This window comes from Gobius niger (genome assembly GCF_951799975.1).
Source record: "Gobius niger genome assembly, chromosome: 4".
Classification (NCBI taxonomy): Eukaryota; Metazoa; Chordata; class Actinopteri; order Gobiiformes; family Gobiidae; genus Gobius; species Gobius niger.
Window position 1 is genome coordinate 9,084,996 of NC_136855.1, and position 26,171 is coordinate 9,111,166.

The 26,171-nt window shown below is 42.5% G+C and overlaps 3 protein-coding genes across 3 annotated transcripts; 2 read left to right on the top strand and 1 right to left on the bottom strand.

Moving 5' to 3' along the window:
- The first annotated feature begins 72 nt into the window (after nt 1-72).
- Nucleotides 73-4,577, top strand: nob1 (NIN1 (RPN12) binding protein 1 homolog). The gene is made up of 10 exons (XM_079555787.1): nt 73-152; nt 801-933; nt 1,021-1,154; nt 1,706-1,777; nt 1,918-2,067; nt 2,151-2,315; nt 3,212-3,451; nt 3,551-3,648; nt 3,727-3,871; nt 3,992-4,577. Exons 1-10 carry the CDS (start codon nt 84-86, stop codon nt 4,259-4,261), a joined length of 1,476 nt encoding a protein of 491 aa, XP_079411913.1. The 5' UTR covers nt 73-83; the 3' UTR covers nt 4,262-4,577.
- A 1,495-nt stretch (nt 4,578-6,072) lies between these two features.
- On the bottom strand, nt 6,073-10,799 carry cog8 (component of oligomeric golgi complex 8). Its single transcript, XM_079555646.1, has 5 exons — nt 10,382-10,799; nt 9,820-10,027; nt 7,807-8,631; nt 7,543-7,711; nt 6,073-6,575 (listed from the first exon to the last, which is right to left on the bottom strand). Exons 1-5 carry the CDS (start codon nt 10,717-10,719, stop codon nt 6,220-6,222), a joined length of 1,896 nt encoding a protein of 631 aa, XP_079411772.1. The 5' UTR covers nt 10,720-10,799; the 3' UTR covers nt 6,073-6,219.
- A 3,497-nt stretch (nt 10,800-14,296) lies between these two features.
- katnb1 (katanin p80 (WD repeat containing) subunit B 1) lies at nt 14,297-25,966 on the top strand. Its single transcript, XM_079555570.1, has 20 exons — nt 14,297-14,435; nt 15,618-15,743; nt 15,896-16,026; nt 17,393-17,510; nt 17,635-17,738; nt 17,814-17,855; nt 18,180-18,263; nt 20,326-20,441; nt 20,527-20,598; nt 21,278-21,428; nt 22,187-22,377; nt 22,461-22,609; nt 23,089-23,139; nt 23,215-23,276; nt 23,447-23,722; nt 23,863-24,012; nt 24,108-24,184; nt 24,430-24,504; nt 24,585-24,701; nt 25,800-25,966. Exons 2-20 carry the CDS (start codon nt 15,704-15,706, stop codon nt 25,939-25,941), a joined length of 2,148 nt encoding a protein of 715 aa, XP_079411696.1. The 5' UTR covers nt 14,297-14,435; nt 15,618-15,703; the 3' UTR covers nt 25,942-25,966.
- Nucleotides 25,967-26,171: the final 205 nt, after the last annotated feature.

Consider the following 26,171-nt stretch of genomic DNA (forward strand, 5'->3'; position numbering starts at 1 on the left):
CAAGATTTAATGAAATAGTTTTAACCCCACGTGACTGAACTCTGTTTTGTGATTGGTCCGCGCTCTTCCTCCCACTGTCCAACATGGCGCCCAGCCTGGTGGAGCATGTTGTTGCTGATGCGGGAGCTTTTATCAAGAAAGCGCCTTTACAGGTAAAATATAAACGCACCAACAGCGTCCAAATAACACTGCTTTACGTATTTGTTTGTCCTGTGAGGCTGGAGTCAATTGTCGCTTTTGTTAATGCCGTTGATCACAATAGGGATGCCAAAAAGGCCCAATCGGAACATCTGACTCTCTTGACAAATGGGCTACAATAGTTGTATCTTTAATCGGATTAATTGCTTTGACGAATTGTGATTTCTAGAATCTTGATTTTGTTTTCTTCAAATGATTTGTTGTGTATGTTAGAATTTATCCACGTGTGAGGTGATAAAGAGCTCACATTTGGCCATAAGGGGCGCTGTTACATGATAATAACATTGCACACTCATGCAATATTATTTCCATTGGCTTTTAGCTATTTTTATTTCAAGTTGATTGAGGACACACGGGATTTGTGTTTGGCTGTGGTTTATACTGGAGAAACTAAATTCAAGGAACGTGGATTTGAGGGAAAAAAATTTAGTGTTCTGATGGAAAAGTCTTTTTTTCCTGTATAAATAATGTAAAAACGTGTAGCATAAATAATAGGCCACATGTCCTTGTGCAGTAGTCAACATGCTCATTCTAATGTACAGCTTTTTTACCATGACACATATACTCAAGATGCAAATATGTACTTTATGTTATCTTTTCAGGAAATTGGCAAAAATATCTACACTCTGAAGGATGTTGTGGATGAGATCAGGGACAAACCGACTCGGAGGAGTCTGGCCTTTCTGCCGTACGAGCTGCAGTTCAAAGAGCCGCTGCCTGAGCACATAAGGACGGGTACAGCTTGGTTCCTTAACACTTGTAGGCATCATCCGCAGTAGTTCAAGGATTACTTGAAAACATTTGTCTACTTTGTTTTTTCAGTGACAGAGTTTTCCAAAAAGACCGGGGATTATGCGAGTTTGTCTGCAACTGATATCAAAGTCCTGGCACTGACGTATCAGCTGGAGCTCGAACACGTCGGCTCTGAGCACCTGAAGAAAGAACCAGACGTCAAGGTAAATGCTCCTACTCAGTTCTTCTCAAACTGTGGTATGCGGACTGCCTGGTCCTCTGTAGTTGTAAGTTTTTGTTTGTAATTGAGATGCCATTTCTGTTTTATTCTCTTTCATACCTGGTTTAGCCCACGTTTAGACCTGTTTCAGTCAAAGCTTTAGACTTAATTAATTGTTATGGTATTTAGAGAGCACATTTTTGTCTGAAATTATGGCTGGGCAATTCATCAAATTCAACTTAATTTGGATAACAATCTCAGGTTTGGTCACCCTTCAGAATTGTGGCTTTTTAATCATCAGATCTACAGCCAATTCTTTGATAGTAACAGCTCCTGGGTTTGGAGATGATGGAAGATCTTTTGGTTTCATGAAAGAATTACTTTTTTAGCCCTGATGAAGACAGACCTGCCATGCTCACATTATTAACTGTGTCTTTACTAGATGAATTTAATTAGTTAATGATTTAATGATGAGTTTCAGTTTAGTAAATTCATTTGCATGTTTATGTATAATTTCCACATTTTGTGATTGATTGTTTACTTCCATTATTTAAGGTAAATATTCAAAGCACAAAGCGTCACCCTGAGACTCCAGTCAATGTAGCAGGATTTCACTTTCCCTCAAAGGTAAATCAGTACAACATCAGCTATTTCTGAAGAGTTTCCTACGAGTTTTACTGTAATTCCTCATACCTTGGATTATATAAAGTAAATTCATTGTCTCTTTTAAAAGTTAAATTGTGGTCTTGTGGTGATGCCTTTTTCAGAAAACCTCAGGCAGCTCTAAAACGACCCCGTCTCACACTCGGACCAACTCGTGCTCAGAGCCACAGGCGGAGGAGAGCGAGCACTTCAGCAGTTTCAACTTCTGGAGGGAACCGCTGCTTTCACTCAGCGACGACCTGCTCGGTTTACTCGTGAGACCATTTCACACAAGCACGAAGATGACGAGAAACCACTGCTACAATCATTTTATCATTAACTCGCTTTTCATTTCCAGGAGCCTGAGGACATAGTAGAGACCAAACCAGAGAAAACGACGACAGAGAAACAGACGAAGTCTCAAAGCACATCGAAAACAACAAAAAGCGGCGAAGAGTTCAGCAGTTTTTACTTCTGGAGAGAACCACCGCCTTCGTTTGACGAGGACCTGCTCAGTTTATTGGTGAGGCTCTGAAGAGTTCTTAGGGCTCAAGACTATCGTGGTGCAACTGCTAAGACCCTCGTCATATCAGTAGGATAGAGGTACAGGACCCATGGGGGTACTCGAGAACGTAGCGGGAAGTACTTGGAATGATATCGGGCAGGCCCTAGTGTCTGGTAGATGTTCTGAGCTTCTGGATGGAATGAAAGCCAACCACGTGAAAAGTTCCATAGTGCATCTTTAACGGCGTCTTGGTTAGATCAGAAATCATCATCCCAGTGATTCCTGTCCATCTTTTTTTGCCACTTATTTCAAGACTTTTTCTAGCATTACATTACACATGTATTTTGAACATTTATGAGCAAAACGCACTGTAGAGTTGACGATACTTTACTGACCGGTCATTTTTCAAAGCTATGTAGTCTGGGAGTGAGCATGATCTCAGCGATTTCCCAGTGGGCGTGATTGACAGACAGGATCAACCAATCACAGAATCGCTGGATATGTCTCAGGAGCAAGCGGCAGGAAGCCTTTTCAAAAACGTAATTTTCCGCCGTTTTTTGCGCCAGTTTTAGGGTTTTTATATTTGAAATAATTCAAAACAGACAAAAAAGAGCAGAAGAAAACAGTGTATCAATCGCCGCCATCTTTAATGTGTTGGAAGAGTGCGGTGACGGACCGATACTGGTAAAATCGGAATATGATTGGCAGAAAGGAGGAGCTGGCCAGGCAATGAAGATACGGTTTTATTATGATACAATATGTTTCAGGTCCGCTCTTCATATTGCAATATATTGTAGTTTGTCCAGAATAAATTAAAAAGTTATCTTTAAACCTACCAATTAATCGTTCAGACATTGAACAACGATGTTTTTTGAGACGTTCTGCTTATCTCTATATTTTTGTGGTTATTACAGTCGGACAGTGGCGTTTCAGAGCCTAAACTGGGCTCTGCTCACAGCGAAGACACGGATGAGGACAAAGAGAACGAGCCTCAGGAGGAAGAGGAGGAGGAGGAGGAGGGTGGTGATGATGAAGATGACGGAGGGGGCTGGATCACTCCCGGTAACATCAAACAGGTCAAAATGGAGTCCGGAGACTGGACCCAACCCGAGGACGTCCAAGTGGGCTGTCTCACCACTGACTTCGCCATGCAGGTAAGAAACATCACTTCATCACGTCACCGGCAGATTCCAAAAGTAGCCATTGTTACTGAAGTGAATGGATTTGGATGTTGTGTCTCTCAATCCCCTCAGAACGTCCTGATTCAGATCGGTCTCCATGTGCTCTCCGTGAACGGGATGGTGATCAAACAGGCTCGAAACTACATCCTCCGCTGCCACGCCTGCTTCAAGTCAGTGTAACTGTATTGAGGATTCACTTTTAAACCACGAGGTACTAGAATACTAAATACTGTTGTAATTTCCCCCAGGACGACGACCCACATGGAGAGGGTGTTCTGCACTCACTGCGGGAATAAGACTCTGAAGAAGCTGGCGGTGACGGTGAACGAGGACGGATCCATTCAAATGCACTTCTCCAGAAACCCCAAAGTGCTCAATCCCAAGGGGCTCCGGGTGAGAGGGATTTTATTAACAAATACTTCATAATCTCTTCTTTTTAACATTTATGTAAAGGCTTGGTGTAAGTATGTGTGCATCGTCCCATTATTAAACGTGTCTTTCCTCTTTCTCCAGTACTCGCTGCCCCTCCCTCAGGGCGGAAAGCACGGCTCTAACCCTCACCTGGTGGAGGACCAGCGCTTCCCTCAGCAGAGACTGTCCCGAAAGGCGCGGCAGAAAACCGACGTGTTCGCCCCGGATTACGCCGCCGGCTCCTCCCCCTTCAGCCAGAACGACATCTACAGCAGAGCGGCCAATCTGAACCTGCGGGACAGCCAGTGCGGGGCAGGGCGCAGGCGGGCCAATCCCAACGCCCCACACAAGAAGTTTGTCAAACAGAAGTGAAAACATGCCTGGACTTAAAACAAAACATAATCTCTTTCATTAATATATTGGGTGAATTCATATTAAAGTTTTTAGGCGCCGTCGCTTCTTCAGGCCTGTTGTGATCGAGCTGAGGGCTGGTAAAAGTCTGGGAAGGGACATGGCCACGGTATTTATGCTAATCTGAAGTTGTGAGCCCCAGTGTGTCCTGTCCTATTCATTCCTTATTCACTTTGAACATCAGCTTTGACTCGTTCAAGTAAATATATCTTCTGAAGCAAAAGCAGTGTTTCCCAATCTGTGGGGTGCCTGAGCTTTGTCAGGTCAAGTGATATTATTTGAGCAAATTAAATGGGAAAAAAAAAATCTCAATATGACTAAGAAAGGACAACACTCATTTGCATGTATTTGTGGGAGCAGCGGGTTTGGCTTTAAAGGCGCTGTGTGCTATTTTGCAAAACATGCTCCTCATGACCAGCTAGACCAGGGATCTCCACTCAGTGGCTCTCCAGCCCTTTTATTGGTAGCTCACCATAGACTTTCTACATTTCTATCTACACCATTGTTAGAGGCATTTTCTTGTTTGCTCTGAACATGTTGAATCTGGCATCTGCAAACATTTAGGTAAATCAACTTTAAGGACAGAGGCTACTACCTCTCCAGGGTGAACTCCTAAGTTCCATGGTCATCAAGTATCTTTGGAAAGAAAAGTGTGACATTAAAGTTACATAAAAGTAGCTTTCTAGGTAAGAAAAGAAAAAAAAAAGTTAGGGACACCTGGGGTAGACACAAAGAAATGCTATTTTTAATCCAAGAATGGATTTGGATGAGAACCAAACTAAATCTCATATTTGACTGCCTTTAGTGAACATCTCCATGGAGACGAGCTGGAGACGTCCCGCTCTCAGTGAAGTCACGGTGCAGTCGGGTCTGAGATGAGCCGCTCACGGCAAACACACATTTGTTTGGGCATTTATTAGATAAATATCTAATAAAAAAAGAATGCTTGTATATTCTGGTATTTATTGGGTGAATTGTTTGAGCTTTTAAAGCAAAAATGGTTGCAGATAATGAGATGGACAGCAGGCTCCTGGTTGATGATCACAGGCTTAAGAGAAAAAACAGCTTTGTCAAGTCTTATTTTGTAGTGCAATCGGATCCATGTTGCAGAATCATGGACCTTGTTATAAATATAAACGACTAGGCTCAACATTTGGTTTTCTTTTCAAATTTCTTGTAAAATACCATATATTTTGACATTTTTTTCCCCAAAAAACGATTGATCATGCTTTCACCCTTTGATCTCATTCTAACACTCTTGGACCCAAAGGTGATGTGTGACGACCAGCCTCACGGACTGAATCACTTTGTGACCTATGTGTTTATCTGAGTCTTCTCTGTGTACGATTATAACAAATTGAATGAATTAATTTGGGTTATTCTGTTCTCAAAGGAACAAAGCAGCATTTACTCATGATTTCAGAAACGCATCCTTCAGTCACGGCTGTGGAGACTGAAGGATGACCTCCTGACCTATGTTTCTGTATGTTGCCAAAATAAAATTAAACTAAAATGAATTTCATGTAAATCTGTCTTCTCTGATGTATTGTATATGTGATAGGTTTTTCTAATTATGTTTGATAGGATTTTGCCTTTGGTGAGGATTACAGTTTTAAAGATGTTTTATTAAAAGAGGGAACAGTAAAAAAAAAAAAAAAAACTGAAACCAGGGAAATTATTCCAATCATTTTAGCAGAATCTTAATGTTAAACTATGTTCTGGTGAAAACTCCAGCATCAGCTTCAACTTGAGTATCAGGCTGGTTTATTGAAGGAATAGAAATGAATTAAAAGAGCTCTGAATACATTTTAAACATCACTGTGTTTTATGGTCAGAAATAAAGCAATTTTAGTCATATTTATTAAAAATACATTTCTTTTTTTCAAAACTCCCAAGGATACTTTATAAACCTGATCAATTTACTTCAACAATTCCTCAATGTCCTCGTCTAGCTCCTCTACAGTCTCAGCCCGCCCTGAAGGAGCAGGATCAGGACCAAGGATCTCCTCCAGTGTCGGCTCAGAGTCCAGTCCCGGCTCTGGTTTTGGATCTTGGACTGGTTTGGTTTGGTCTAGTTCAGGGGCCCCGGGGTCCTGTATTTGTGGGTCCAAACTGAGACTCCCCAGGTCCATGCTGAGGTCCAGGTCTGGTAGCAGAGGGTCCGTGGTGTCTGGAGTCTTTTTTTTGGGCAAAACAAAGTCCAAGGGCTCAAGGATGGCGGCGATGTCGATCCTGCCCAGGTTTCCGTATTTGTGCAGCTGAGTGGGAGGAACGCCTGGAACAATGAAGCGAACAGGGTCAAGAAAAACGGCAAGAGGCGAAAGCGTCACAAGCTGTGGTCCACTAAATTAACTTCAATATATGCCGCACTTTATAAAGTAGCAACATTGTGTTACGGTGTGACACAGGCTGATGAAGCTCATTAAGTGTAAACCGTTGTTATTTATTAGGCCACAGTCCTTTACAATATATGTGGCCCGTGACCCGCCGTGAGGGCAGAATTTCGGCCCATGACCCAAAACGAGTTCGACACCCCTGGTCTAAACACAGCCAATGAAGAAACACGTGATCAGTGGAGCTGATGTTACTGTTAAAATTATATAAAAAGCAAGTAGACAGTAGGCCAAAAAATGGCTTAAAGTAATACTGTGGGGGAAAAAAAGTATTTGGCCAAAATCCAATACAATGTCTATGTGAAACTGACCAAATACTTTTTTTCCCCACTGTACATTTTAGCAAATAAATGTACCTTTTCTTTAAAATATATATATTCTTTTGTGGATAAACTTGCACTGAGGGCCTGTTCCACGAGAGTGCTCACACACCTCCAGAAAAACTGACAACTGAATAGACAAACCCAGACATGATCGTCACCTCTCCTAAGAAGATCATGTCTGGGTTGTATCCAGGTAAGAGAAACATATCCAGGATAAGGTTAATCAGCTTCATAGTATAGGGCCGAGGACAGAAGCATGGCATAAGTCAATTTAGATTAAATCAGAACTTTATCAACTTTCAAGATTCACGCTGTTAAGCTCCTCTTTTGTTTAGTACTAGCTTTGTGTTTTTATTTTGTACCATTTGTTTTAACTTCACCTTTCCAGTCACTTTAAATTTTAAATTGTATCTTTGTTTTTTGTTGCATCCCTTCACCTTCACAGATCTACGTCTTCACATCGTGCCATCGATCGTCCCTCTCAATAAACATGCAAACTGTTCAGCTCATGAAGAAAAGTGTTTACCGAGGATGAGGGCGAGTTGAGCCGGAGGGAACAGGGTTTGGAGGCAGCGGTTGATGAAGGGCAGCAGATCCTCCGCAAACGCAGAACAAAACTGCACAAACAGCTCCCTCTCTTTGTCACTGAAGGCCATCTGCTCTGCGCGGTGGAAGACGACAATCTGATGAGTCACCTGACAGGAAACAGGAGGAGGAATTCATGAACCAGCGTAAGAGTTTGAAATATGTTGGTTTCAATAAATACTCCTTGTATTATGTGACCACTCACCAGTTTGAGCGCGTCCTCCAGCGTCGTGGCCACATCTTGGGCCAGTCCGAGGGGGCAGCAGAGCCTCAGGTCGTTGAACGCTGTGAGGACGTTGTTGAGGAAACAGGCCAGAGGCTGATAATCCAACAGACACATTGGCGGCTGCAGCGTCCCGGCCTGAGGTGTGGGCTGCACCGGGGGGATCGTCCCACCGAGGACCGAGGGCAGCGAAATCAAATTGTACAAATTCATATCCTCCTCGAACCTCTCCACGGCCTCTTTGACTGCCTTCCGAAAGGTTTCAGACGCCACTCGCTGGAACAGAGGCGGCAGCAGTCCTCGAAAGTCCGCCCCGACTCTGCTGAAGGACAGGCCGAAGTACATGCACTGCCCGAGCAAGGAGTCGAGCCTGCTCCCCACGCCGCGCTCCAGGTCACGCTCCAAAGTCGCCACGAATTCGGACACTTTCTGCACGACCCATCCGTGGAAAATCGCCGGCTCGTTGACGCCGGACTGTCCGCCTATGGGAGGCACTAGCGGGTCTTCGTCTGAGAAGATGGCGCGATACTGAGTGATTATATCGAACAAGTGCACGCGGCAGGCTTCTATGGTCTTGGTGATGTGGATGTACGGGTCTTCGTCGGAGATGGCAGAGAGCATGGAGCTGAGCCAACTGCCGCGGGCCTGGAGGAATTTGACGCGTAGCTCCGCCTCGGTGAAGACGTCCATGCGGCGGAGGTACCCGATGACGCGGAGGCACACGGGGAGCTGGGAGTTACTGCGCAGCTGCTGTAGGAGCTGGTTGAGCATCAGCTGGGTGGACTGACGCACCTCACGCACTATGCCCTGGAGAAAGAGGGAAAAGACATTCGAGATTTCAGCAAATGCAATAAACAGTTCTTTTGTATCAGGACAGTGACCGATATTTTGACGTTTTATCTGTTTATCAAAGGTTCTCCCAGCTAGATTTATTAATGGTCACATGTATCTTGAGGGAATTGACATCCAAATCTGAGGAATTACAGCACTTAACAATACAGCTGTCTTAATCAAAAGAAGTCTCAAAGGTAATGGGACAGAAGCTGCAACACCACAAGAAACCACCTCAAGAACCCCACTTTTTACCTTGATTTAATCTACACTTACTGAGTTTTTGTCCCACATGTTGATCTACTGTAGTTGCTTTTTACTGTGCTGTAGAAATAATACAGTGAAATGATTTAATATATAATTGAAATAAAGGTCTGACAAAGAACAATTTTGGAAGAAACACCTGACTTAGAGATATCCTTGGAGATGTGTGTGTGTTCGGCAGTCAGTCACTGCTCAGACAATAGTGATTAACATAGACTAATGGTGCATTCCAGGCAACTGGTAAATCACCACCTCCGACTTGGAGAAATGCCTTCGAAGTAAACTCGTAAACTCTGAGATGTCCAGACTGCTCATAGTTCAGACATGAGATGAAGACAGGAATGGCGGGCCCCAGTGGAGAAGAGCAGCTAATTATAAAACTAACAAAACTACACCAGTGAAGTGAACGTTACCTTTGGTCACAGCCTTCAACGTTATGTAGCATGTTTTGAATTATACCTAGTGTGGAGAAACGGTCATATAACGTTAGCATCTTCCTTGCTAACACTTGTAGCATAATCCGTTTTGTTTACATACAAATGTATTTAGCTGGAACAATCCGAGATCGTAAATCGGGAAAAATCCCAGTGACCAGTTGTCTGGGCTGCACCATAAACTCCCCCAGGCACAATGACACGTGGTTGACTTTCTGGTGAACTTTAGGATATTCAATTCAACCCATTTACAATTGGTTTTGGTCCTAAAACAAATACTGACTTGTTTATTTGATAGTGACAGATACAACAAACAGATTACTTTATATACTAGAGATAATCTGACACCGGTGTAGTGCATCATGTTTCAGCTGAAGCCAGTTAACCAGACCGGCTTTTAACATATCTAAATACAATAGAGGAAATAGAACTCTCACTCAGACTCACTTTATGATATGATACTAACCTGTATGACGGGCAGAGACGAGTGCTTCTTCTCCAGCCTCTTCACGTAGGCAGCCAGCTCCAGCGCCTCCTCGTAGTATGCGTTCCTCACACAGGTGTCCATGAGCTGAGGGATCTCCAGCACCTCCAGGATCTCCGTGTGCCTGTTCAGGGTCAGGCTGTTCATGCGACGGCTGGCCCCGATCTGCTCCGCCTCCTTCATGAACACCCTGGAAAAACACACCGAGGGAATGAAGTTAGACGACAAGGTGGAAATCTCAACCACAAAAACATAAGTGTTGGGCTACACAATTGATTGTAATAAAATGAAAGACTGCAATTACTTAGGAAGTGTTTCAAGTCTCCACAGGGAACTATTATGTATAAACCTGCCAACCCCTGAAGTTCAGACCTAGCTACAAACATGTTCTGTGTTTTTATAGGTTATAAACTTAGTGTTGATGATTTAAACAATGTAAGTGTGTTGATTTCCACTGTTGACTCATCGGGCTCAAAGACTGCATTCCCTTGGTTTATGCAGAGCTCCCATGTTGAATATCACTCGTGTGGGAAGATGGACCCACCTGCATTTCTCTCCGAAGCGAGGCAGGGTGTCGAGCAGCCGGGACACGCTGCTCTCCACTCGGCCGAAGTCCTTGTAGATGTGGTGGGTGCAGTCCGCGGTCCGGATGAAGGTCTGGTAGTTGGAGAAGGCGAGCTCCCGGGTCTGCTGCAGGATCTGTGCCCGCTCCTCCGCCAGCCTCTCGGGCTCCCTCCTCAGCTTCTCCACGCCGAAGGAGCTCAGTTCGGACAGATACGCCGCGAAGTCCGGGTTGTCCCTCCAGCTGTCCGGGAAGCTGTCTTTGAAAACAGACGCGAGGATGCTCTCGTCCTCCACGTCAACCACGGCCACCGCAGCCATGTTGGATCGCTTTCCGAGCTCTTCTCAGTCCACTTGTCCAGTCTACACAAGGAAAACGAGAGCGTAAGTGCGTCGCATATTCAATAGTTGTACAAATAAACTGTCACATGCGCATGATATTGTAGTAACCTAATAAACACGTCACAGTCCATTCGCCTGTGCGGACACTTCCTGCATCTTGCGAGGCGTCTTCTTCGCTTGTGTCAGGCCAATGATGAAAGGACATACTGCCTCCTGCTGGACGCGCAGGAGAAGCGCAGATTGAAACCATTTCCCATGAACCCCCTCCTCTGAGTGCATTTTCTCCGGTTCAGTTTTACCCAAGTCTGTAAGTTTACAGCCAGCAAAACGCATTTAATCCAGTCTTTTTCCATGTTGTAATTTTCTTTAAAACCCTTTTTCCTTATGCGTTTTCGTCACACATTTTTGTCAATTTTTCTGTCACTCTTTTTTGTTGTTGTTGGATTTTCATCGCTTTTTTTCGGGTCACTTCTCTGCTACTACTTTTTGTGGATTTTTTCACTTTTTGTTGTCACTTTTTTTCTGGGGTTTTCTGTTACATGCAACAGACTGGTGGGGAAGAACGTCGCAAATTTTCCAGGAAAAAAGAACATTTTCCAGAAAAAAGTCGAAAATTAGCTGAAAAAAATATATATATTATTTTCTTAAATGCCAGAAAAAAGTAGCAGATTTGCGAGAAAAAAAGTAAAACAAATTGCTATAAAAAGACAGCTCACCTCACTCCTGTAGTTTGACTTGTCACTGTAGCTGATGAAGCCCACCACTGTTGTGTCGTCTGCAAACTTGATGAAGAGGTTTGAGTCGTACTTTGGAGCTCAGTCATGGGTCAGCAGAGTGAACAGGAGGGGGCTCAGCACACAGCCTTGGGGAGCCCCCGTGTTCAGTGTGATAGTTCTGGAGCACAGTGGAGATGGCATTGTCAGTTGAGCGATTGGAAAGCAAACTGGTTTGGGTCCAGGGTGGGAGGGAGAACAGACTTCACGTGGTCCATGACGAGCTGCTCGAAGCACTTCATAAGAAGTGAGTGCTACTGCGCGGTAGTCCAGTCGGCATTTTCTGTATATATTGCTTTGCAAATATGTCGCAAATAATGCACATATGCTGTGGGCTACTGTCATCACATTTCAGAGTGGCTACAGATAGTTGCAACTTTATTCTCCTGTGTTTACATCTGTTGTACAATAATGCAATTTATTGCCAAAAAACAACAACTTTGGTTACATGTTGTCTCACTCAACAAGTGGCAGACTAATCAATCACTGTATATATGCAGGTGTGCAGCCACAGGTTCTTTATGTCTTATGATGAAGGGCCAACACACCCGAAACCTCACATCTTGCGGTGCAAGTAATAAAATAACTCTCTTGGGTGTCTCTTTTTTCATTTGATTACATAATGCAGTAATGTAGTGTACTGCAGTTCTTGCAAGATGTTATTCTATTTTACAATTCAAATGTTTCATTTAACTTTTTATTAATTGATGTAAAGTTACAGCCCCCAACAAAGTTGGTTTTGTACTTTCTTGGAATTGATTACACATAGAATCTGTACAGTAGATGTACTTTTTGGCCCCAGACACATATTGCTAGAAGGATGTCATTCAGTACATTTATGGCATTAGCACAAACTCTGGACACAGTAGAACTATATGAACATCAATAAGATGAGATAAAAAAAATAAACCAGTAAAATACCTCTGAGCCTCATTAATGTAATGAGCAGCTATATGTGTATAGTGTCTTTGAGGATTGAGGACTGGCTTTAATAGGTAAAAAATTCACTTCACACTTCATAAATTGTGTAGTCCTGTAAGCGTTTTTAGTTTGTCTTCGTTTTTAAAACTGTTTTGTTCACGGAGGTGTCGGCGTAGCTGATCTTCCAGTGTAAATGTCTTACTTTGGAGAACCTCACACTGTAGTTGAAGTAATTCAATGTGCTCTGCACGGAGGTCTGTTTGGCACATCACGTCATTTGACATGTCATCCTCACACAAATCAGCTACATTTTCAGTGTTCTCTTTAGGTTCACTTTCCTTGGATGTGGGATTGAAGAGCCGTCTGGCATCTTCATTTATAGAGAACTGTCTCCTTTTTCTCTTCATTTCTTGCCTAATACGATACTTCTGGAGAGTCTTCAGGCCGTGTCTTTTGGCAGCGTACGTAGTGTGGGAAAACACAGACGGCACATAATCAGGTGACCGGGGGTCCTGGCTCTTCTCTCCTGGTAAAATAAATGAGTTGTATAGTCAGCAACAGTGGGTTTATGGTATTTAGAACAATGCCAATAATGGAAACAATTATCTGCACCAGTTTTATATAAATGCTATTTTTAAAGGGTGGGCAAATCTGAATAAATAAATGAATAATAATAATAAGCTGTGATTTGGTCAAAGCCCCAACTTGACTGCAGCTTCATTAATAACGACGGCTTACACTTGCACTTTACAAGCCTGTGTCACAAGTTCCTCAAAGTACTACATAGTAGTCATTATTCATTCACTCCACACTCTGGTGGTGATGCTGTTATTGAAGCCACAGCTGCCCTGGGGCAGACTGTCCATTTACCATGTGGCTATATAATGTGTTGTTTACATCCTGAGCTCTTATGATGTCAGTGCCCTCTGCTGGACACCTGTGGAACTCTTTCCTTTATTTAAATTAACATTCTAGTTAATCTTTAAACATTTATAACTTTTTAGTATACTCTTGAATGTATGCACTACAGGGCAGGGGCCGCGAGATGGATGTTTGACAGCCCTGCTCTAGATGCTTTTAACTTTTTGAAGTGCAACTGCTAAGTGCTGTCTCAATCTCTGTGGGTTTTTTTTGGTGTTTATTTGTTTGTGTTTTTAACCCCTGGCATGGGTGTTTGTCACTTCACTTTTACCATTTAAAAAAAACGGAAAATTGGGCAACTTTATCATGTGGTTTCATTTGACCTTTGAACTTTGTTTGTGTCTTCTTGTTAATGAAATATATTTGACCTTCTTACCTTGTAAAAAATGCTCGCCACAAACACGTGAATACTTGGAGGGCTGCCAGTGCTTACGATTGATGGCTGCGATCCACAGCCGTCTTCTATCTTCATCAGCAGGTATGTGGTAAAAAGGTAAGTTTGGTTTACACCCTTGTCTGTTTGTGCAGTCGGCCGCGCAGCAAGATATGACCATTTTCACAACGAGGCAACAAAATAGAAGCAACCAACAACTACTATGGCTTTACACCATAGAAATATATGGCTTTTACAGGAGACTCGCGGTTCTTTTGACGTCTGTGCCGAGGGGGCGTTTCCACTTCCGCTGAAGAGTGTGACGTCACTTACTCTGTGGAGCGCTTCTTGCTATTCTTTTTTTCTTCTTTCAGATCACAATTATGTTTCCACAGTACGACTACTACTACTACTACTACTACTACTACTACTACTACTACTATAACTACTATACGTTCGTTTGTCTGGCGTCTTTTATTGATAATATTTTCTGAAGTTGTCGTGGATTTGTGTTTTTCGACACTAGGTGGCAGTAAAAGAAAAACGGAACAAAAGCGGATGTGACGTAATACCATGGTCCAGTTGCTAAGCTGCGGCGGAGCAGTCAACAAGTTTCACCTCAGGCTGTCCCACAATCATACCTTTTTAAGACTTAAATGAACACTTTCTGAGGCACTCCGATGGTAGACAGCACCCGAAACACACAGGTAAAGTAATCGGATACGAGTTCAGTCTTTTACAAACACCTGCTAAAGCACTAGCGTTGGAATCAATAGTTCGCTAGCTACAGCTCAACATTTGCACTCAGCATATTGGCAAGATAAACAAAGACTGTAGTGGTGATGACTTTTATGTTTGTACGTTTTACAAGCTAATAAATTACCCAGAAGGATTAGCTACTTTAATGTCTTGCAGGAGGTTATATTACTGTACATGTTATTTGTATTAACTAGTTAACAAATTATAGTCACTGATGAAACATAGGATTATATTTGTGAGAAGATGAGAAGATTATTGACAATTTGTATATTCAAATACACAATATAAATGTTAGCTGTGATGCACAACATGAGTAAGATTGAACTGTCTTGGATATTACGATTGGATATTACCCCCGTAACTTCCAATGAATCAATACATAACATTTAGTTTGAACACATTCATATTTTCATCAAATTGTGTAAAAAGAAAAAAATAATCCTAAGAAATAATATATTATTTTTTCTGGCTAAGCAAATAACTAAATGGAAGACCATAGTGAGAGAAAAGTAATATATTGTGCAGCCTTAAATGTAATCATATTCAAATTACACTGAGTCCCCTATCTGGGCAGGTAGGCTGGTGTTTAGTAATTGATCCAAGACATCCATGCGAAGTTAAGCTGAAAATAGATGTCGGCAGGTTTCCAGGAGTAATCAGGACGCATGAGGCAGCATTAGTTGGTGAACTTGGCATTTGCCGCCTTGACTTAAGCTGCAACTTTTATCTTTAGCATTGATTTTTAACTTCTTTCACACCACAGATCTAATCAGGAGTTCATGTTCACTTATTGGCAAATTTTTCCTTTATAGCTGCTTTTTTCTGGAAGTTGACACTTCACTGTGATGGGTTAAACCTGGCACTCAGATCATTATAGTGGAGGAGCGAATGGGGAATAGTAGACTGTATGTGTTTGTTTTGAGCCACAATGACCAAACCACACAGGATTGCTACACATAGGCCTATAATAATTTCCACAGTGCACTAAGGTTTTTTTTTATTCTACAACGCCTGCTTTGACAACATTCTGAAGGACAAATTTAACTATATCCTAAAAAAAAGAACGTTCAGAATATTTAATGTGATTGTTTTATCACCCACACTTGGTGGTAATTACTTTTTTGTTGCAGGTGGACAGCCCCGACTCCAGTTGATGCCTGGTTGTTTCTTCAGACCGATCCCAATGCTTGAGCTTTAGTGCAGTCTCTGAGTGAAAATGGCCGCGGCCGGCTCCACCAAGATCTCATGGAGACTGCGTGAGTGCATTTCACACACTGAAATGAAAGTTTGCGACTCTTTGAATGTCCTTGGAGAAGAGCCTTGAGCCTAATGTCGATGTGAATGAAATGGAAATGTTCCGGAGTGGAGAGATGTAGATCCTCTCTCTAACTGTGTGTTGTGTTTCCAGAGGAGTTCGAGGCCCACACCAGCAGCGTGTCCTGTCTGTCGCTGGGGAAGAGCTCCGGGCGGCTCCTGGCCACTGGAGGAGAGGACTGCAGGGTCAACATCTGGGCGGTCAGCAAGGCCAACTGCATCATGGTAAATTAAAGGCCCAGTACCTGTATTGTATTCCCTAGATGTGGAATACAATCTGTTCTGTCTTTCAGTATATTCAATAAGACCTTTGTGCGCTGTGCATCTAATTGACTCTGTGCACTAGAGCTAACGGTAACAACGCCGCCCAAGTAATTTCCAGTTCCGTTCCAGCACATCAGTATAAAAGCAAAAAGCTCGTTTCATTCATTACTTCAGCAGGTACTTAGTACAGAATATAATTAAACACACACATTTTAGGTGCCACTGTAGCGCAATCGAGACACATGTCCGCTCAGGCTCTGGCTGCGGAGCCACAATGGGCGTGCGAGGGGAGAGATAGTACTGGCTGCAGAGCAAGGACGAGCCTAATCATCCAAAAATAACTTTCTTTCAGTTGAGAGATTGATTGTGTTCTGTCTGTTAATAGTCAAACATAAAAAAAGTTTAACTAGTGAACTGCTGAACGAACTAATGAAGGAGACGGTGCTTTCATGTCGCTGTGCTGGCAAAACCGGAAGTTGTTTCTTGGGCGGCGATGTTACCGTTAGCTTAATACACAGAGTCAATTATATAATAGGAGCTAGATAGTTGTTACTGTTTACATTACCGTGACGCCTTACTCCCTGAAAGTTGTGAAACAGGGTGAAAACCCAGCCCTGTGAAGATTAAGGATTGTTGTTTGTTGATATTTGCAGGGCATTAAAAAGCATTAAAAGTCATGTGCCAAAGTTAAGATACTACGGGTATAGAAAAAAAGAAATGGCATCTGAAACCAGTACCAAAAATAGGGTTTTTCCTTAGATACCCAGTTTTGATGCCTGTCTGGTCCAGGCATTGCACTAAAGAAAGTTACTTGGTTGTTTCAACTAAAATAATAAACATTTTAAAGAGAAGAAGCAGTCTTTTATGGATTAAATTGGTCAGTTCTATGCTTCTATCTAGTTGATAAATATTGTGGTATAGATATTGAAAAGGTATTGTTCAGGTATCAGTATCGTTAACAAAGTATCGTTAAAGTATATTGGTATTGTTTTGTTTTGTTCTTGGTAGCCCTACTTAAATATCATAAAAGGGCATTTATTTGGATTCAAACTGGCATTATGTCTAATTTTCTGGGACAATAACTGCTCATCTATTTTTACTTACGGTCCAACAGCCATTCAGTGGCAAGTTGCCCATTGTATCATTGTATGAGTTTGATAGAATGTGTACAATTAAATAAGCACAGATTTGTTGCATTTGTGGCATGAAAAATGTAGCATTTTGGCACTGAAAAAGATTAAAAAGCATTAAATTTGACTTCCTGTTGCGTGTGTAAACCCTGTATTATGTTGCAATGTCCTAAATGTGCCTCTGACTTGTTGTCCAGAGTCTGACAGGGAGCAAGAGTCCGGTCCAGTGTCTACAGCTGAATGCCAGCGAGGAGCAGGTCGTGGCCGGATCTCAGTCTGGATCCATCAAAATCTGGGATCTGGAGGCGGCCAAGAGTCAGTCTGTTTTGTCAACTCAAACTTAAGCGATCATTTACATTTTGGCATTGGCAAAATAAGACAGTTGTACAATGAAGAAAGAGAGATGCTTGTGTCTGACTATTCTGCTGTCCCTGTTCAGTTTTACGGACTTTGATGGGACACAAAGCGAACATCACGAGTCTTGGGTGTCACCCGCTGTCGACAAACTTCCTGGCCTCCAGCTCCATGGACACCAACATAAAGGTGAGGACAATATCACACACAATTATACCAGAGGAACAGGATTTTACTATGGACTGACAGTATTGTCTCTTTTAGCTGTGGGACGTCCGGAGAAAAGGGTACATTTTCAGATACCAGGTGAGTGAACTGTTAATACAGGCAATTTCAAATAGTAAATTTAGGTGCAACATGCCCACAAATCTTGCACACAAAAAAAGCCATATTCAATTTTCCAGCTTGCACTGGCTATTTAGGACCTTTCTAAAAAGAATTGCTTGACCAAATCATAAAGTCAGTGATGGGTGACCTGCACTACTACATCCTCACTACTGTCATTAGCCACTGGATTCATCATTTCCTCATGAATACAGCATCTATTTTCTCTTTTCTAAGCCTAGTGTAATAAATGAATGGGTTTGTTTTATGAATTTGAAGCTGATATCCATGTTATTTTTTCCCCAGGGCCACACAGACGCCGTGAGGAGCCTGGCCTTCAGTCCTGACGGGAAATGGCTGGCCTCAGCGAGTGACGACTGCACAGTCAAGGTGAAAACTTCACGCGGGAACGTGGGACGTGATGACAGTTCTTATTGTACGGGAAAAACAAGCAGGCTAAAAGGTTAAAATGTAGCTGACATTGGGGAGGGGGTTTGAAGGAATTTGTTTTTCAGCAAATAACAAGAAAAAAAAACACTAAATCAGGACCGGGAAAACAGATAAATAAATTAGAAAATGATTTATATAAGTTTCATGTATCTATTTTTTCTTTTTTTTCCGTTTTATTTTAGGCTGAGTTTGCAAAAATGTGTTGATTGCAGTCAAATGGAAGACTAGTGGCGTTATGATATAGGGTGGCGACTTGTGATACGGATATATCACCTAATGTTGCAATGGGATGTTTTTTTTGCGACATGTTGTGCAGCCCTATTTAGCTATCAGTCAGGAGGATTTCATATTACTAACCATTTTCAAAAAGTAGGCCTCTAGACAGGGGTTGGGGCCCACCGCTCTAAACTAGGTTGTTTTGAGTTGAAGGCATTTTGCCTCGCACTAATAATCTTGTTGGGTCAGATGTAAATGTAATTGACAGTGCTTAGTGGGAGAGGTCGACCAATATGGGTTTTTCTAAGGCCGATGCCAATATGCACAGCCAATAATTTTGACCAGTAATTTTGGCAGATTTTTCCAAATGTCTTGTCTATAATCCTGTGTATGACGCTTCCACACTGTAAAATGTATCAGTGTTGAACTGTGACAGCAGGGGGCGCTTTATTAGACGCATAGAGCTGATTTATTAAAAACATTCCTGGTTAGTAAAGCACAGACTGAGCTCTTTCCAATGCAAAAAACAGGAAGTTTCTCAATTTCAGTTCCGGAGCTATTGGTCTTTTATCGGCATTAAATTGGTCTAAACCTGTTATGAATAAATACCCATATATTGGCCCGAAATATCGGTCGACCGCTACTTAATGGTGAAAGGCTAAACCTCTCCAACTCATATCAAATTGGCCCAAATGACTACTTTGTTATAACCACTGTTACAATCAGTTTAGCATAATGCAGGTCTTGAATCTCAGTCTTTCCAAGTAGAGAAGATATATTTATTGTTGTTTTTAGGGGAGTGGGTCAGATATAGACCACACTGTGCTTCTGTAATAAGACATTTCCACTGAGTAAGAAAAATGTTAATCTGATTACACATGTACAGCTCCTATACACAGGACATGCCAGTGGTAACAGGGGTTCAGCAGTGCTTCTATAGGGAGAACGCAATTTGTAACTTAAGCTTTTCTTTACACCCGATTGACTTGATCGGAGAAAATCATGAAATAAACGTTGTCAATATTATTATTAAGGTGCATTAAGTTACCTTGTGTATGAAATGTGCAGTATCGATAAACATGCCTTGCCTTATAAAACATTAAAAAATAAATAAAAGCTAAAGCTACATTCAAACACATAACATAGCATTTGTTCACATACAAGACATTCAGGAGATATGAATGTTTGTTCTGTGACATCACATGCAAAAGAGAAAATACATCAGTGCATGGACAGGTCATGCAGCTCAAAACAGAGAACATAAGAATGAAGAAGAATATATAATTTACTAAATGCAAAGCAACAGCTCTCACTTATGAAGTGCAGCTGTGCAGAGAGTCCTGTCACATAGACATACAGCTAATTCACGCACCAGGAGATCTGTATATTCTGATGAGCAAGATTTGATTTGAGCTATCTGAGTCTTAAAGGTGTAAACGTGGGGCACAAATGTTTGCTAAAGTTTCCCAGCAGTTTGCTGCTAGATGCTGAATCAAAACGTTCAATTATTACTTTGTTTACTGGAATGGACACAAATCTTTCAAATGATATATTTTGATTTTGATTTAGTTTTATTTACTGCACTAAAAGGTTCTATAATTAAATTGAACAAAAGCGATGACAAGTAACATCCTTGTCGGCATCCTTCTGTCAAGGCAAAACTATTTGAAAAAAGAAATGATAGATTTATAGATTAGACGTAGAGTTTTGGTCTTTGTTTCATTGAACATATTAAAAAGACTTGAATATGAATAAAACGTGCTCAGCTTCTGTCTGTCGTACACAGCTGTGGGACCTGAGTCAGGGGAAGGCCATCACCGAGTTCAAGTCCCACTCAGGAGCCGTCAACATTGTTCAGTTTCACCCCAACGAGTATCTGCTGGCCTCAGGCAGCGCCGACCGGTGAGCGACCACCCCCCATGAGTGAAAGGAGTCAAAGCTTAGTGCTGCCTGAGTTAATGTCGTTCTCTCTGTGCGGTTTCTGAAGGACGATCAAGCTGTGGGACCTGGAGAAGTTCACGATGGTCGGGTCGTTGGAGGGAGACACCAGCGCAGTCAGGTATGTGCCGTCGTATCTGCATCAGCATCTGTTCCAACAAGTTATGTTGTTCGTCTTTGGATAAAAATGTCATTTAGTTTTAGTCAAGATTTAGTCAATTCTTTCCACTTTTAGCCCACAAACAAATCCTAGTTTCATGATTCTTCTCCTACTTGGACAAAACACAAACCTGTTTCTTTGACTTTGATTTAAAATGATATGAGACTTTCTCAACTCCGTTTTAGTCCCTTCATTTTGTTTTTGTACTAGTCGACAAATATATCTAGAGATTTTAGTCATTGTTTCAGTCACCATTTGCTACTTTTATTTTTTGTGTGCGTGTAATTTTTGTCAGTAAAAATATTGCTTTGACATAAAAAAACATTTTAGTCGACGAAATCAACACTTGACTCACTCACCATGGCTTCTTCATGCATAATTGGAATGGCTGAATTCTTCTGAGAGTCATTTGAAGTTCAATTTGAAGTTCAGTTCACTCCATTTTTATTGAGTTTGAATGTAGGGATTTGAAATGAAACCAAGACACTCTCTGCCTCAGCATTTTCTATTCTGTCTAGAGTGCCTTGGTTTTTGCTCCCTAAACACCAAAGAGCACCTTCACCACAGAGCAATCCCTTAACATAAACCTACGAAGCTCTTTGATATTAGAGTTTTGACGGTGACTTGACATGTCCCTCAGGTGTGTGTTCTTCAGTGCGGACGGCTCGTGCCTCTACAGCGGCTCCTCGGACTCTCTCAGGGTGTTCGGGTGGGAGCCGGAGCGCTGCTTCGACATGGTGTCTGTGGGCTGGGGCAAAGTGTCAGACCTGTCCATCTGCAACCAACAACTGGTGAGGGATCATGGGGGGTAACATGTGCATGTGGTGACAATGTCCAAATCCAGGCTTTTACTGTACTTGATTAATTTTATGTTGATGTCCAGAGGAGAAGGAGTGACAAAACAGAGGTTAGGTAACTTTGTGTGAACGAGCAAGAAAAAAATAGTGCTCAAGACAGAGCGAGTCAAAACAAGACTTAAAAATAGTGCTCAAGACAGAGCGAGTCAAAACAAGACTTAAAAATGCATATAACTGAAAGTATTTTATCTACACTCTTGCCTCTTACTGTAATTGATTAATTCTATGTTTATGTTTTTATTGATTGTATTTGTTTTCTTATATTTATGCAACTGTGAAGCACTTTGAATTGCCTTGTGTATGAATTGTGCTCTACAAATACTGTAAACTTGCCTTGCCATTCTGGGATGATGTTTGAGTCATTTTACCTTTAAACGTCCTGTCAGCTTTTATCTTTCGTGATCAAGTAGATCTAAAATGCATCAAAAATCCTTGAATTTATTGCGCCAGTGAAAAAAGTGTGTGGTTCAAATGCAAGTTTTGCTGGAATTATCCACACAAATCCTTCAGAAAAATGTTAATATTTTGCAATTGTGGAAATAAAGATATTGTATTTTGGCATCGTTGTGTCACCTGTAAAAAAAATATTAGTTGAGCCATTTTCTCAAAACATGACGTTATTTCTTAATGTGAGAAAAAATGTGTTTGTTTCTGGTTTGTCATTCTGAATCATGTGGTTGTTTTCCTCTCAGATTGGAGCGTCCCATCACCTCTCCACGGTCTCCACGTTTGTTGTGGACCTGCACAAGGTGAAGCAGACCGGCGGGGCTGTGATCCAGGACATCCTCCGGGACGACCAGCCTCTAGCAGCACCGAGCGAGGCCAAAGGAGCTGCTCTGAGGCGCAGCTACGAGAGGCCCACCACCGCCTGCACTGCCCAGAGGTGCAGCCCAGTCGCTGTACAAATGAAAGGAGCCAGCGGAAAAGGCATCCAAAGACTTTAAAATGTGCTTCATCTGTCTCTAGGGTGAAGCAGGGCGCGGAGGGGGACAGACACAGTCCCGAGGGCGAGAGGCGCAGCGCCAGTGAAGACGAAGGGGACGAGAAGGTGTCCTCCGCCGAGATCCACAACGCAGACGACTACAAGGAGATCTTCCAGCCCAAAAAAGCCATCTGTACGTCCCATCTGCTTTGCGCCGTTCCCTCATCAAATTCGTACCTGGAGTTGTGTTTCCAGCCACTCGCGCAGCTTTGAGTAATCTTTGTATCTTGTCCAGTGGCTATTCTTAGCACAGCTCCCAAAAAGCTCCTTCCTGCTGTCCAAGTCTCCAGGAAATGCTTTTCTCACCTCATTCTCTTGTGAATCTTAATCCTTTAATCGGAAAGTAAAAACATTTGCTGCTGGTCTATTTCATTTTACTCTTTATTTCAAAGGGAAAGGAAGCAGGAGTGGGGGTGGGAGGGGCTTACGGTGAGCTCTCTTGAAAATCAGGAAGCTATACTGTTGGATTATTTGTTTTAGCTGTTTTAGATCAATTGCATTTTCTAACCAACAAAGTTTAAGATGTGTTTGAGATTATTATCAAATACCGGCTCTTTATGCAAAGTGCTGAGTAATCTCTCTAATCTAGATTAAATGGATGTGTTTTTACAGCTCGAACTCCTCCCAAGTTTCACGAGCCGTTTCCTGCTCCACTTGAAGACGGTAAAATCAAATCAAAGTAAATGCAGAGTGAAAGAGTGTGATAATTACTAAAGTCTTTCGTCTGTCCTTTTCCAGAATCCGTGGTGGGATTAAGTCGTAAAATGAAGGACATTGCTCCGTTTTCGGAAAAGCAACAGGTGAGTAAATTCAGCCATCCAATACATTATACGCCTCTCTCATTAGAGCTGCAGCATCAATCTAAATCAGTGGTTCTCAGCCTTTTTCTCCTGGAAGCTTCCCCTGATATAATATGATATAATATGAATTACTATTTTGTAACCAACATCCTTTTCCATCCATGCTCCAGGTGCCCCCGATCGCTCAGTCCACCCCAGTGCAGAGAGTGGAGCCCACGGTGGTGTCGTGTGCCAAGCGGGCCCCTCCCCCAGCAGAACCCCCCACGGCCTGGCCCCCTCCGGCCCCCTCTGCCCCCGCCCCTGCCCCGCTGTCACCTCCTGCTCCAGGCGTCACCAAAGCCAAACCACACGCTCCACCTGCGCATCTGCACCAACCGCAGCCGCCCAAAATCATCCTCAGCTCCAGGAACGAACCCATCGGGCTCAACGTGGCCGACTTCCTGCCTGTGAGTAACGTCTCTGCTCCGCACTCTGCGCTTAAGCGAGACACAGGCGTTAATTTCCTCGACTACAATATTTTGGTAAACATTTAGCCAGCGTCATGTTTTTGATGTCTAAAACGGGACTTTCTAAATCCTGTTTCCAGCCCTCTGCCAGCAGCCGTCCCGGGGGTCTGAGTGAAGACGAGGCTCTTTCGCAGATTAAGAAGGGCCACGACACGATGTGTGTGATGCTCAGCAGCCGCCACAAGAACCTGGAGACTGTGCGCGGCGTCTGGGCCCGAGACGACATCAAGGTAAACTTCACACTGACTGTAATAGCGATATAGAAGCCCGGCCCTGTAACCCCGATCCCCAAAGCTCCAGCTCATGTGGTGTTTGTGGTCTGCAGAGAGCTCTGGACACAGCGGTCTCTATGAACGATTTGGCCATCGTTGTCGACATCCTCAACATCATCAACCTACAACCGTAAGCAATGAAAAAGTATTTTAGTCTAATTCATCAACATTCTAATAAAAAAAGTATACTATGTTTGGATACAATGTCAGTCCCATTCTGCTTATTTTGAGTCTTTTCTATTCATTCATTTTCACCTTTATTATAAGTGCGTTGCTGTTAATTGTTTGTGAGATTATATTATTGTGCTTTTCAGGCCCTTGTGGATCTAAAAAGTTTGTCCAAGTCTAAAGTCTCTCAAATGTCCTTTATTTCAGGTTGATCTGGAAACTTGATTTATGCACAACTGTTCTTCCTCAAATCGACAAACTGCTGCAGAGCAAATATGAGAGGTACCGCGCACGTATCTTTTATTTGTAGGTAATGATTGTACGGGTTTGACAGCCCAGTCTAAACCCTCCGTCTGCCTCAGTTACATGCAGACGGGCTGCACCTCCCTGAGGCTCATCATGAGGCACTTCTGGTCCCTGATCTCAGACACTCTGAAGGCCACGCCGTCAGTCGGAGTCGACATCACACGAGAGGAGAGGTACTTCACGCTACGTCACAGAAGCATCCGCTGTATTTCAGATTGTTTGTAGAGGTCTAAAATCCGCGTTTAGCACATTTCATACATAAGACACAAGAACATTTCGTTCTCTGCAGGAGACATTTAAGGCATTTTTGTACCAAATCGGTTAGAGCTGACAGATATGGGGTTTTCTGAGGCGGATGCCAATTCTATAATCCTGTGTCTGATGCTTCTAAAGTGTAAAATGTGTCAGTGTAGCCTGTGACAGCAGGGGGCGCTTTATTAGAGGAATAGGGCTGATTTATTCAGGACATTTATGTTTAGTAGACACTTCAGGGGAGGCCCATTTGGAAAAACAAAAACCCGCAGATTCCAAAACAAAAAATGGTAAGTCTTTATCTCTTTTGGTTCTGAAATTATTAGCAAAACTCTGCAACATAACATGAATAAAATCGGTGTACAAACTTGTGACCGATTTTCACCATGATGTTTCTTTCCTGGGGCCTAAGAATGACACCCTGACTGAGCTCCTTCCAATGCAAAAAACGGGAAGTCTGTGTCAATACGGTTCTTCAGATATCGGCCTTTATAGCGCCATGATATCGGCCGATATTGTTGTTGATATATCGATCGACCTCTAAAATCTGTCAAAAATCCAATGATGAATAATAGTTAGAAGAGAAGAGGCTGAGTGCTCACTGGATCACCGTGTAGTAAACGAGTAAATTTGCTAAAACAAAATAGCAAACAAACAAATGAGGTGCTCATCAAACTCGTAGGGCAAAGCAATACTTAAGTACACTCTGCCTCTTCTCTTCTAGGGAGGAATAAAAGTTATTTTATTGAAGAGGGATGCCAACGTGTTTCGATACAGATCTTTATCAGGACATAACAAACTTTAAGCATGTTTCCTAAAGGCAGCCCTTTTCACCGTGGAAAATTCAAAATGGAGACTCCCACCCCACTAGCTTTTGTTTTTTGACATATTGTTTTATTTAGACAGACAGGTTTCATTTAAAACACTGCAGCATGGGTCAAATGCGGCGACAAATGTCTCTGCAGGAACAACAAAGTTCACGTTACCGTAGCCTGAACTGAATATGTTCTATGTTTCAGACACCACAAATGCCGTGTGTGTTGCAAACAGCTGAAAAACCTCAGTAACGTCGTCAAAAACAAGTCTTCGGCCGTCGGTCGTCACGGCAGCGCCTTCAAAGAGCTGCAGCTGCTGATGGCTCCTCTCGACGACGCGTTCTGAGACAAAAACGGACTGAAACTGGACTAAAGACTATTTATAAAAAGTACCAGAGGCGTGGGATTTATGGACATTTGTGGACAATCCTTCTTGTATCACTGTGATGTGTGCCTGCTGCGGTCAGCTGAGGATGGATTTCAGAATAAAAGCCTTAAAGACACAGAGGACACAGGTTAGTGATGGGAACACGCTGATAAAACATTCCCAATTACTTTGTCAAAAGCAAAGTCTGG

What these genes read in the sequence shown, in the direction of transcription:
- nob1 (XM_079555787.1), top strand. Translation starts at nt 84, where the DNA reads ATGGCGCCCAGCCTGGTGGAGCATGTTGTTGCTGATGCGGGAGCTTTT. An exon ending in ACGACCTGCTCGGTTTACTC is followed by an intron (nt 2,068 to 2,150) that starts GTGAGACCATTT and finishes TTTCATTTCCAG; the next exon opens with GAGCCTGAGGACATAGTAGA. An exon ending in TCAATCCCAAGGGGCTCCGG is followed by an intron (nt 3,872 to 3,991) that starts GTGAGAGGGATT and finishes CTCTTTCTCCAG; the next exon opens with TACTCGCTGCCCCTCCCTCA.
- cog8 (XM_079555646.1), bottom strand. Translation starts at nt 10,719, where the DNA reads ATGGCTGCGGTGGCCGTGGTTGACGTGGAGGACGAGAGCATCCTCGCG. An exon ending in CGCTTCGGAGAGAAATGCAG is followed by an intron (nt 10,028 to 10,381) that starts GTGGGTCCATCT and finishes GTGTTTTTCCAG; the next exon opens with GGTGTTCATGAAGGAGGCGG. An exon ending in TCAACTCGCCCTCATCCTCG is followed by an intron (nt 6,576 to 7,542) that starts GTAAACACTTTT and finishes TCATTGTTCCAG; the next exon opens with GCGTTCCTCCCACTCAGCTG.
- katnb1 (XM_079555570.1), top strand. Translation starts at nt 15,704, where the DNA reads ATGGCCGCGGCCGGCTCCACCAAGATCTCATGGAGACTGC. An exon ending in CAAGATCTCATGGAGACTGC is followed by an intron (nt 15,744 to 15,895) that starts GTGAGTGCATTT and finishes TTGTGTTTCCAG; the next exon opens with AGGAGTTCGAGGCCCACACC. An exon ending in GGGCCCGAGACGACATCAAG is followed by an intron (nt 24,013 to 24,107) that starts GTAAACTTCACA and finishes TGTGGTCTGCAG; the next exon opens with AGAGCTCTGGACACAGCGGT.